At 43.9% G+C, this 12314-nt stretch overlaps 1 protein-coding gene across 1 annotated transcript in view; it reads right to left on the minus strand.

Annotated features, from left to right (window-relative positions):
- Positions 1 to 12314, minus strand: part of LOC147677724 (perilipin-1-like) — a 562211-nt gene that overhangs the window by 428823 nt on the left and 121074 nt on the right. Inside the window, exon 4 of the mRNA XM_086946494.1 lies at positions 2239 to 2491. Coding sequence (XP_086802620.1) covers positions 2239 to 2491 — 253 coding nt within the window. The remainder of the gene's footprint in view (positions 1 to 2238; positions 2492 to 12314) is intronic.

Consider the following 12314-nt stretch of genomic DNA (forward strand, 5'->3'; position numbering starts at 1 on the left):
GGGGTGGGGACCAGGAAAACTCGTTGGTTTTCCTGGGTGGCGCCTTTTTGGGGATGGGATGGTCAGGAGCGGGCTCATCCTTCCCTATGGGTGGGGGGGGGGAAACGAAAAATTGGAAGGAGGTAATAAACCAGGGCATTGTTCTGTTCATTGGGGAAATTGGTGATGCAAGGTTTGTGGGGAAGTTTGAAATGTTTGCTATTTAAAAGGTTTTACATAAAGATTGTTTTAATGTACAATGTTGCATGGCTATACTGTTTACCTGTCTTAAATAAAGTGACCTTTTATGCTAAGAAAGTTTAAAGGTGTGGGTTGTTCTTTTTGCGCGATGGGGCCCGGGGGGATCCCGGTGTCAGCCGGTGTCCCCCTGGGATTGTTCGCGCGGATGGAACAACCCACGCGCAGGGGATTGTGGGTAGGGTTTGGATCGCGGGCGGGGGCAATTACGGAGGCGCGCGCAGGCTGAGGAGAGCGGCGCTGAGGGGAAAGTTGCGCAGCTTGTTTTTCGTGTCCCACCCTCCCTTCCCTTTCCTGTAATGTTGTTTTTTCAAAGTTGTTATATATTTAATTGTTGTCACTATAGGACAGGTGACAGTGCCATGGTGTGTTATTATTCTTTTAGGGCGCCTTTTTGGGGATGGGATGGTCAGGAGCGGGCTCATCCTTCCCTATGGGTGGGGGGGGGGAAACGAAAAATTGGAAGGAGGTAATAAACCAGGGCATTGTTCTGTTCATTGGGGAAATTGGTGATGCAAGGTTTGTGGGGAAGTTTGAAATGTTTGCTATTTAAAAGGTTTTACATAAAGATTGTTTTAATGTACAATGTTGCATGGCTATACTGTTTACCTGTCTTAAATAAAGTGACCTTTTATGCTAAGAAAGTTTAAAGGTGTGGGTTGTTCTTTTTGCGCGATAGAGAGAGAAGGGAGGTTTATTTTAATTGGGCAGGATGACACCTTTGGCAGCAGACTCCCATAAAAATGAAATTCCCCACTGCTGCTGGGTTAGAACCACTGTATGCGAAGGGTATCGATGACTCTACATACAGTATCTCAATGCGTATTGGTACAATGTTACCAATATATCAGCAGCACCCATGTTTGACTAGCAACAATATAACAAATATACCAGCATCCATGTATGCATGAAAAGAATGCAACCAATATATCAGCAGCAGCCAGGTTTGACTGGCAACAATATAACCAATATAGCAGCAGCCATGTTTGACCAGCAACAATATAACCAATATACGAGCATCCATGTGTGAATGGAAATAATATAACCAATATACCAGCAGCAGCCATGTTTGGATGGAAATAATGTAACCAATGTACCAGCAGCAGCCATGTTTGGATGGAAATAATGTAACCAATATACCAGCAGCAGCCATGTTTAATTGGCAACAAAATAACAAATATACCAGCATCCATGTATGCATGGAAATAATGCAACCAATATACCAGCAGCAGCCATGCGTGGATGGAAATAATGTAACCAATATACCAGCAGCAGCCATGTTTGACTGGCAACAATATAACCAATATGCCAGCAGCAGCCATGTTTGACTGGCAACAATATAACCAATATGCCAGCAGCAGCCATGTTTGACTGGCAACAATATAACCAATATGCCAGCAGCAGCCATGTTTGACTGGCAACAATATAACCAATATACGAGCATCCATGTATGGATGGAAATAATATAACCAATTTACCAGCAGCATCCATGTTTGAATGGAAATAATGTAACCAATGTACCAGCAGCAGCCATGTTTGACTGGTAACAATATAACCAATATACCAGCAGCAGCCATGTTTGACTGGCAACAATATATATATAACCAATATACGAGCATCCATGTATGGATTGAAATAATATAACCAATTTACCAGCAGCATCCATGTGTAGATGGAAATAATGTAACCAATGTACCAGCAGCAGCCATGTTTGACTGGCAACAATATAACCAATATACCAGCAGCAGTCATGTTTGACCGGCAACAATACAACCAATATACGAGCATCCATGTATGGATGGAAATAACCAGCATAAAACCAAAAGTATTTGACAGTTTAATTTTAGTCCTTAAATCTCCCCTGGGAGGATCCTGTGTGCAAACCTTAACCACAGGAACAATCCAAAAGTGATCCAGGGCCACATAAGTAATGTGCAAGAGCTACAAATAAACCTTGTAACATGGCATGACATGAGGTGTGGTGGGCACAGTGTCACTTACCAGCATCCCCTCCCATCTCTGGCAGTAAGTAGTTCATTAGGCGTTCGCCTTGCTGTAAGACAGTCTCTGCTCCTAGCTTGATGGCATCCCCGATACTGAGCTGTGCTATGCCACTCAAGGTCAGAGTCAGTGCAGTCTTAGCTTCATCCATGGCCAAGTTGGTCCTCCCCAGCATGTTACTCAGCCCGCCCTGGGCCATGTCCCGTAGATCTTCCATCGACACCAGCATTTTTTCCGTCAGGTCCATTGTTACCTAGGAGTGAAACGAGTACAGGGTGAGGGTAGAAGCCAAGAGAGAGGTATGTGGTCCACTGGAGTTGCCCACCACTTGTGATGTCACAGGAAGAGAAGGCCACATTAAAAAAAAATATATCAAAGGACCATTGTTGATTTGAACAAATGGTGTTGATCAAGGGCGTACTGAACACTCACTTTATAAGCTTGAGCTGGTGCCACTTGGCAGTTCTGATTAATATGACATATGCATTTTTTTTTACCTTTAATCGGAGACTGCTGGATTCCATTCAGAAGCTCAAAAATACCATTTTACAATGACAGTATGATGGAGCTTTGGGATGAAGGGTAGTGGTGGAGGTGGGTAGCTGGATGGATTGGATGGATGGATTTATGGATTGATGGATCCTTGGGAAAATGGATGAGACAGCAGCATGAAAAGAATGGAGGATTGATGGCTGGCCGACTGAATCTTAGGATGTATGGTGGTGGTATAAAAAAAAAAAAATAAAGAAAGAAGGATCGAGAGAAAGATGGAAGGTCACACGTGCAGTAGTGTACTGGTTAGTAGTTGTATCTGTACTGTCAGTGTTGGCACTGACAGGGGCAGTGAGAGGTGCTAGCTGCAGAGGCCTCCTGATGAGGGCCCTGGCACTTATGTTTTTTACAAATTAGGCACTGCCTCACCTTCTGCCCCCATCTCTGTATTAACTGAGCCTCTCTATCTTCACCTCACCTATGCTTCGGTGCATTATTGCTTTCCTGGATTGATTGAGTTTTTATAAAGTACTCTCTTATCTGTACGAGTGTCCTTGTGCTGCGGAAGAAGACCAAAGAGATCATAAAGGTAGGTAGACTTAGAGATTAAAGTGATAGGTTTTAGGTGTTTCCTAAATTTGAAGTGGGACATTATATGCCAGAGATCTAAGGGTGAAACATTCCCTGCAGGTGCAATGAGATAGAGCATCATCCTCCTATTCTACACCTGTGAGTACCTGGGATTTTGAGCAAGTGAGCATTGGCCACATTTATAGGGCATGGACGAATATATCTCTGGAATAGGCATTTTAAGTAAGCAGGTCCAAGACAGTGAAAGGCTACTTTATTAATATACATATTTATCAACAAACGAATTACTATTAATTAAGTGTTAATTATTAATTGATTGATTATAATTAATTTACATCTCACAATATGCCCCCAGAGAACACACAACACACTCATAAAATGTAACAGAAAATAGTTTACACAATTAATTAATGATCAATTTAATAAATAATATTAATGTAACAATTAAATATTCATTACTTTAAATTAATTTACTCCCCACCCCATACCCTTAAAAACTCACAACCCACATTTAAAATCTTTTTTGTTATTATTTGCACAACTCACATAATTAATTATCAATTAAACACATATTATTAAAAACGAAATATTAATTCTTAAAATTAATTAACTTGCCACCCCTTACTCCTATAAACCCCATACCCACTTCTAAACGTAAACTTTAAAAAAATAATTACACAATTAAAATAATGAATTGTCAAATAAATAATTAATAGCATTTAACAACTAATTATTAATAAATGTGAATTAATTTACGTCCCACCCTTTACCCCAATAAACCCCCAACCTACCCTTAATTCTTTTTGAATTAATTACACAATTTAAACAATTATCAATTAATTAATACTAATTTACAACTAATTATTAATTGTTTTAAAAGAATTTACTTCCCATCCTTTACCCCTATAAATCTCACAAACCACACCTAAAAAAATACACAATTAACATAAGTAATTAGCAATTACTTAATCAATATTAAGTAACAACTAATTCTTCATTAATTAAAAATTAATTACTTCCCACCCTTTACCTCTATAAACCCCACAACCCGCACATAAAATTTACATTAAAAAAGTAATAGCACAATTAACATACTTAAATATTATTTAAATAAAAAATATTAAATACAATATCATCATTAATGTATTATATTTGAAGTACTTCCCACCCTATACCCCTATAAACCCACAGCCCGCTATGGCACTACAAATCACAAAAAAGAATTCCATTTAATTTAATAACTACTACAAATTCTACAAATATATTAAAAAACATAAACAATAATTCTATAAATATTGACATAATAAACATTTAAATTATATACTAAAACACATAATAATTAGAAAATGCAATTTTAAAAAACTATATTTCTGCAAATTATATTAATGACATCGATATTTAAAAAATTAATATTACTTATCTTAAAATCAATATTCTTGACAACAACGATATTTCCATATCACAATATTTGAGACACGCTACTTTAGTATGGCAAAAGTTTTTTTCAATATATTTTCTGAATAACCCCCACCATTCTTTTTACATTTCCTTCTCCTACGTTATAACTTCTCTACCTCTCTATCACTCTAAAACTTATTTCTCGACCTCTCCTTCTCTCTGGCTACCTCACCATTCTTTCTTTACCTCATGCTCATTCCATCCCACCTCTTTCTCTACTGCTTTCCTAAGTTTTTCTTCCTCTACTTCACCTCTCTTAGCTCTCCGTTCTTCTCCCGTGTTCCGCCGCCTCCTACTATTCTTGCTCAACATCGTCAGTGGTAAATTTCAAAGAAGTGTGCACCTAGAAAGCAGAGCGGTGGAACAAGGGTAGAAGAAGAGAACTAAGGAGAACATTTTGAGATTATGGCAATAGAAATTTGAAAATACACAGAGCGGTGCTTCGATTTCACTGTTGCACTTTGCATACCAGTAATGGAAAGGAGGTTTATTCATTATTATGAACATCTGGCTAATAAAGCTACAATTTCAAGCTCTGTGTGCTTATGTTTTATTCCCCAACAAGGGGTGGTGATGGACAGAGTTTCTGAATTAAGCAGAATACTCTCACCCAGTCAAGAGATCAGGGCTAGATCCAACACCGTTTTTTAGCTCACTGCACCATCCCAGCTCAGAACCTGGCTATATGCAAATTAGTCTGTTCCTGTCCCAGTGCATGATGGGAACAGGGCAAACCAAACTACCAAGCCAATTCTTACACTGGGAAGGAAACAAGCTTCCGGGGACCGGTTTCTGGCATTTCAGCCGTCGTCGGCCCGGCTTGCTTGAATCCTGATGGTGCAATGAGCAAGGGACTCACATCTGAGTATACCCTTCCACGCTTAGGGTGGACAAAATATTTAACAACAAGGGGTGGTGATGGACAGAGTTTCTGAATTAAGCAGAATACTCTCACCCAGTCAAGAGATCAGGGCTAGATCCAACACCGTTTTTTAGCTCACTGCACCATCCCAGCTCAGAACCTGGCTATATGCAAATTAGTCTGTTCCTGTCCCAGTGCATGATGGGAACAGGGCAAACCAAACTACCAAGCCAATTCTTACACTGGGAAGGAAACAAGCTTCCGGGGACCGGTTTCTGGCATTTCAGCTGTCGTCGGCCCGGCTTGCTTGAATCCTGATGGTGCAATGAGCAAGGGACTCACATCTGAGTATACCCTTCCACGCTTAGGGTGGACAAAATATTTAACAACAAGGGGTGGTGATGGACAGAGTTTCTGAATTAAGCAGAATACTCTCACCCAGTCAAGAGATCAGGGCTAGATCCAACACCGTTTTTTAGCTCACTGCACCATCCCAGCTCAGAACCTGGCTATATGCAAGTTAGTCTGTTCCTGTCCCAGTGCATGATGGGAACAGGGCAAACCAAACTACCAAGCCAATTCTTACACTGGGAAGGAAACAAGCTTCCGGGGACCGGTTTCTGGCATTTCAGCCGTCGTCGGCCCGGCTTGCTTGAATCCTGATGGTGCAATGAGCAAGGGACTCACATCTGAGTATACCCTTCCACGCTTAGGGTGGACAAAATATTTAACAACAAGGGGTGGTGATGGACAGAGTTTCTGAATTAAGCAGAATACTCCCACCCAGTCAAGAGATCAGGGCTAGATCCAACACCGTTTTTTAGCTCACTGCACCATCCCAGCTCAGAACCTGGCTATATGCAAGTTAGTCTGTTCCTGTCCCAGTGCATGATGGGAACAGGGCAAACCAAACTACCAAGCCAATTCTTACACTGGGAAGTAAACAAGCTTCCGGGGACCGGTTTCTGGCATTTCAGCCGTCGCCGGCCCGGCTTGCTTGAATCCTGATGGTGCAATGAGCAAGGGACTCACATCTGAGTATACCCTTCCACGCTTAGGGTGGACAAAATATTTAACAACAAGGGGTGGTGATGGACAGAGTTTCTGAATTAAGCAGAATACTCTCACCCAGTCAAGAGATCAGGGCTAGATCCAACACCGTTTTTTAGCTCACTGCGCCATCCCAGCTCAGAACCTGGCTATATGCAAATTAGTCTGTTCCTGTCCCAGTGCATGATGGGAACAGGGCAAACCAAACTACCAAGCCAATTCTTACACTGGGAAGGAAACAAGCTTCCGGGGACCGGTTTCTGGCATTTCAGCCGTCGTCGGCCCGGCTTGCTTGAATCCTGATGGTGCAATGAGCAAGGGACTCACATCTGAGTATACCCTTCCACGCTTAGGGTGGACAAAATATTTAACAACAAGGGGTGGTGATGGACAGAGTTTCTGAATTAAGCAGAATACTCTCACCCAGTCAAGAGATCAGGGCTAGATCCAACACCGTTTTTTAGCTCACTGCGCCATCCCAGCTCAGAACCTGGCTATATGCAAATTAGTCTGTTCCTGTCCCAGTGCATGATGGGAACAGGGCAAACCAAACTACCAAGCCAATTCTTACACTGGGAAGGAAACAAGCTTCCGGGGACCGGTTTCTGGCATTTCAGCCGTCGTCGGCCCGGCTTGCTTGAATCCTGATGGTGCAATGAGCAAGGGACTCACATCTGAGTATACCCTTCCCCCTTTTCTGAATCGTTTTTGGCCACTATAGGTGTGGCAGGGTATACTCAGACATGAGTCCCTGGCTCACTGCACCATCAGGATTCAAGCAAGCCGGGCCGACGACGGCTGAAATGCCAGAAACCGGTCCCCGGAAGCTTGTCTCCTTTCTGGTGAAGAATTGGCTTGGTAGTTTGGTCTGCCCTGTTCCCATGATGCACTGGGCCAGGGACAGACTAATTTGCATATAGCCAGGTTCTGAGCTGGGATGGTGCAGTGAGCTAAATAACGGTGATGGATCAAGCCCTGATCTTTGGACTGGGTAAGAGTGGTCTGCTTAATTCAGACACTCTGTTCATCACCACCCCCTTTTCTGAATCGTTTTTGGCCACTATAGGTGTGGCAGGGTATACTCAGACATGAGTCCCTTGCTCACTGAACCATCAGGATTCAAGCAAGCCGGGTCGACGACGGCTGAAATGCCAGAAACCGGTCCCCGGAAGCTTGTCTCCTTTCTGGTGAAGAATTGGCTTGGTAGTTTGGTCTACCCTGTTCCCATGATGCACTGGGCCAGGGATAGACTAATTTGCATATAGCCAGGTTCTGAGCTGGGATGGTGCAGTGAGCTAAATAACGGTGATGGATCAAGTTCTGATCTTTGGACTGGGTAAGAGTGGTCTGCTTGATTCAGACACTCTGTTCATCACCACCCCCTTTTCTGAATCGTTTTTGGCCACTATAGGTGTGGCAGGGTATACTCAGACATGAGTCCCTTGCTCACTGCACCATCAGGATTCAAGCAAGCCGGGCCGACGACGGCTGAAATGTCAGAAACCGGTCCCCGGAAGCTTGTCTCCTTTCTGGTGAAGAATTGGCTTGGTAGTTTGGTCTGCCCTGTTCCCATGATGCAATGGGCCAGGCACAGACTAATTTGCATATAGCCAGGTTCTGAGCTGGGATGGTGCAGTGAGCTAAATAACGGTGATGGATCAAGCCCTGATCTTTGGACTGGGTAAGAGTGGTCTGCTTAATTCAGACACTCTGTTCATCACCACCCCTTTTCTGAATCGTTTTTGGCCACTATAGGTGTGGCAGGGTATACTCAGACATGAGTCCCTTGCTCACTGCACCATCAGGATTCAAGCAAGCCGGGCCGACGACGGCTGAAATGCCATAAACCGGTCCCCGGAAGCTTGTCTCCTTTCTGGTGAAGAATTGGCTTGGTAGTTTGGTCTGCCCTGTTCCCATGATGCAATGGGCCAGGGACAGACTAATTTGCATATAGCCAGGTTCTGAGCTGGGATGGTACAGTGAGCTAAATAACGGTGATGGATCAAGCCCTGATCTTTGGACTGGGTAAGAGTGGTCTGCTTAATTCAGACACTCTGTTCATCACCACCCCCTTTTCTGAATCGTTTTTGGCCACTATAGGTGTGGCAGGGTATACTCAGACATGAGTCCCTTGCTCACTCCACCATCGGGATTCAAGCAAGCCAGGCCGACGACGGCTGAAATGCCAGAAACCGGTCCCCGGAAGCTTGTCTCCTTTCTGGTGAAGAATTGGCTTGGTAGTTTGGTCTGCCCTGTTCCCATGATGCACTGGGCCAGGGACAGACTAATTTGCATATAGCCAGGTTCTGAGCTGGGATGGTGCAGTGAGCTAAATAACGGTGATGGATCAAGCCCTGATCTTTGGACTGGGTAAGAGTGGTCTGCTTAATTCAGACACTCTGTTCATCACCACCCCCTTTTCTGAATCGTTATGTTTTATTCCAACATTGTACGCTACTCCACTAAACATTCACCAAGCCAACCTTTGTCTTGCCTAATATGGGATGAGCAGCTTCGTTGGACACTGAATTTCATGTAAAATATTGTTGTACCAAATACAAAAAAATGTTTTTTATCAATGTTTTTTCAAGCAACCTTTCTTCTGGTACCCTGTGGCTGGCAGACATAAAGGAGCTTTAGCTTTTGTCTGGTTGTGGGTATACCCATTTCTGAAAGTTTAACCTATGATTCAGTGTACTTTGGCATCATGAAAGTCTGAATAAGCTGAAAATTGGTAATAAACTCAATGATGATCTGAAGAGGTGGCCACAACATATGTCTTGCTAAAGCCCCAGAAATCCTCAAAATTGCACTGTTAAGTTAGCATTATTAAGCACGTCTTGAAAAAACAGGGGCATGGATAACGTCTCTCAGTAGGAACATATGCCATTTGTTTCATGGGCGGGCTTTGTGTGATACTAGTTGCTGTTTCCTCTACCATTGGTTTCTCATTTATGGCACGTTCCTGCCTCCACTGTCTAAAGCAGGGGTCTCCAAACCGGTCCTGGAGGGCCAGATCCATGCCAAATTTTTTGGATATCTCCATTGAGATACATGCAGTTATTTTAAAAATCTGGCATGGATCCGGTCCTCCAGGACCGGTTTGGAGACCCCTGGTCTAAAGGATAATAGCTACATCATTTGTTTCTTTGGATGCAGAAGGAACTTACCAGCACTCATTTTAGGGGACCTTTTAGTCCCTCCCACGTGTGGCCTGGTTGAAGCTACCTGTCTTCCTGCAAGCTAGTTAATTTCTAAGCCTAGGTGTAAAATTCCGATCTGCTTGCAGAGCTTTGAAAGTTTTTCCCACAGTTTTTTTTTTATATAGCGCAAACTTGACCTGAATCAGGTATCAGAGCACTTTACATAGCACAAATTGCATTACATGAGGACACATACATTTTTTTTTTGTTGGACACGGGGAGAATAAGTGATTTGCTCAGAATCACAGGATGTTCAGCGTCATTGTGGAGACTCGAACCCAGTTCCCCAGATTAGAGGTGGACCATCCTAGCCGTTAGGCCAACTCCTCTTCCTCTACTGTGCGTAGAGAGCGGAGTTCCGCAAAACTCTGTGTAGCGGAGCAGAGTTTTCCCTTCCATACGGCTCGCCATCATTAAGTTGCTGATCGCGAGCGAGGAAAATCACACGCTAGACTACCTCCCGGCGAGATTTCTCAAAGGGGACGGTCGCAGCAGGTCACTACTGCTCGCGTTGAGAAATCTGCCAATGGAGTAGGATATCTACTTGAGCTGCAGAAAGAAGCTGTGCTCTCTTGTGCTGCCGTTTGTGCTGATTTTACAGCACGGGACAAACTGCCAGCATTAAAAATCAGACTGAACAGAGCGACTTACCTTACTCCGCAGCTTGCGTAACTCCACGGAGTGCATCAGAGATTTTTCAGCACTTCACGGAGTTCCGTGTAGAAGAACTCCGTGAACTCCGCGCAGGCCTAGTAATTTCAAACTAGCAAAAAGAACAACTGCATGGGGAGATTACCCTGCTATCACACCTGGTGTGACTGATAGTGCTAGTGTGGCGTGCACTGTGGTGATTCCTAGTATGCCCATGCTATCAATCACACAGAGGCCCTCATTATGAGTGGGGGAATTTCACCTGGAGCAATAATTGGACCTGCCATTACTGCTGCAGGGTCAGTGGGCAGCATCACAGCTTGGCCCTCACCCAACCCCTGCAACAGTTTCATGAGGGGCAGACCATGCTGCACCAATGAATGAATGAATGAAAAATGTATTGTTCAGTTACTCTAAATTTACAATTAAAACAACATTATACAATTCTTCTTACATTTCAAGATTATTAAGACCACATAATTAAAAGAAACTGTTCATCAATGTATAAAACCAAGTTAAGTAAAAACCATCCTCATTGTCCACAGTTAAGCAATTTCTTCTCAACTATTTCTATAAACCTCAGAAGTCTACCCGTAAATTGCAAGCTTTCTCCTTGTAAACTGGCTATGACTGCTTGTCGGCATGTTCGTATAATTTGTAAGCATGGGCGTAAAATCCGTTCCATTCACGGAATTTGCGGATTTTCTGCAATTTTGCGGTCCGCGAATCTTGCAAAATTGCAGAAAAATCTGCGAAATCGCATGCGGGCGGATTTTCAAAAACTGAAGTACATGAAGCACTTACAGGGTTACAGCAGGTGCCCAAGTTGAAGCTAATTTATTTGTAACCATTTACAAAATGGTTACAAAGAAATTAACTTCAACTTGGGCACCTGTTGTATCCCTGTAAGTGCTTCCTGAGCAGCACCTCCAGAGTTGTTGCCTACTTGCAACTATTCTCTGACCCTGCTCTGACCCTAGAAGCAGGGTCAGAGAATAGTTACAAGTATGGCACAATGCTCCAGGCTGTCACAAAAATTAAACCACAACAGGAAGCACTTACAGAAAAGGAAGCAGGTGCCGGACTTGAAGCTCAAATTCAGTAACACATTAACCAGCCCCCGGTTGAGGCTGCGCAGGTGTGCTTCCTCCCCATAATCTACAGTGGTGAACCAGAGGGTGCTGTGATGAACCAGAAGGTGCAGTTGTGAACCAGAGGGTGCTGTGATGAACCAGAGGGTGGCAGTGGTGAATCAGAGGGTAGTAGTGGTGAACCAGAGGGTGCTGTGATGAACCAGAAGGTGCAGTTGTGAACCAGAGGGTGTTGTGATGAACCAGAGGGTGGCAGTGGTGAACCAGAGGGTGCTGTGATGAACCAGAGGGTGGCAGTGATGAACCAGAGGGTGGCAGTGATGAACCAGAGGGTGACAGTGATGAACCAGAGGGTGGCAGTGGTGAACCAGAGGGTGACAGTGATGAACCAGAGGGTGGCAGTGGTACACCAGAGGGTGGCAATGATGAACCAGAGAATGGCGGTGGTGAACCAGAGGGTGGCAGTGATGAACCAGAGGGTGTTGTGATGAACCAGAGGGTGGCAGTGGTGAACCAGAGGGTGCTGTGATGAACCAGAGGGTGGCAGTGATGAACCAGAGGGTGGCAGTGATGAACCAGAGGGTGACAGTGATGAACCAGAGGGTGGCAGTGGTGAACCAGAGGGTGACAGTGATGAACCAGAGGGTGGCAGTGGTAAACCAGAGGGTGGCAGTGGTG

Source organism: Lissotriton vulgaris, chromosome 12 (assembly GCF_964263255.1).
Source record: "Lissotriton vulgaris chromosome 12, aLisVul1.2, whole genome shotgun sequence".
NCBI lineage: Eukaryota > Metazoa > Chordata > Amphibia > Caudata > Salamandridae > Lissotriton > Lissotriton vulgaris.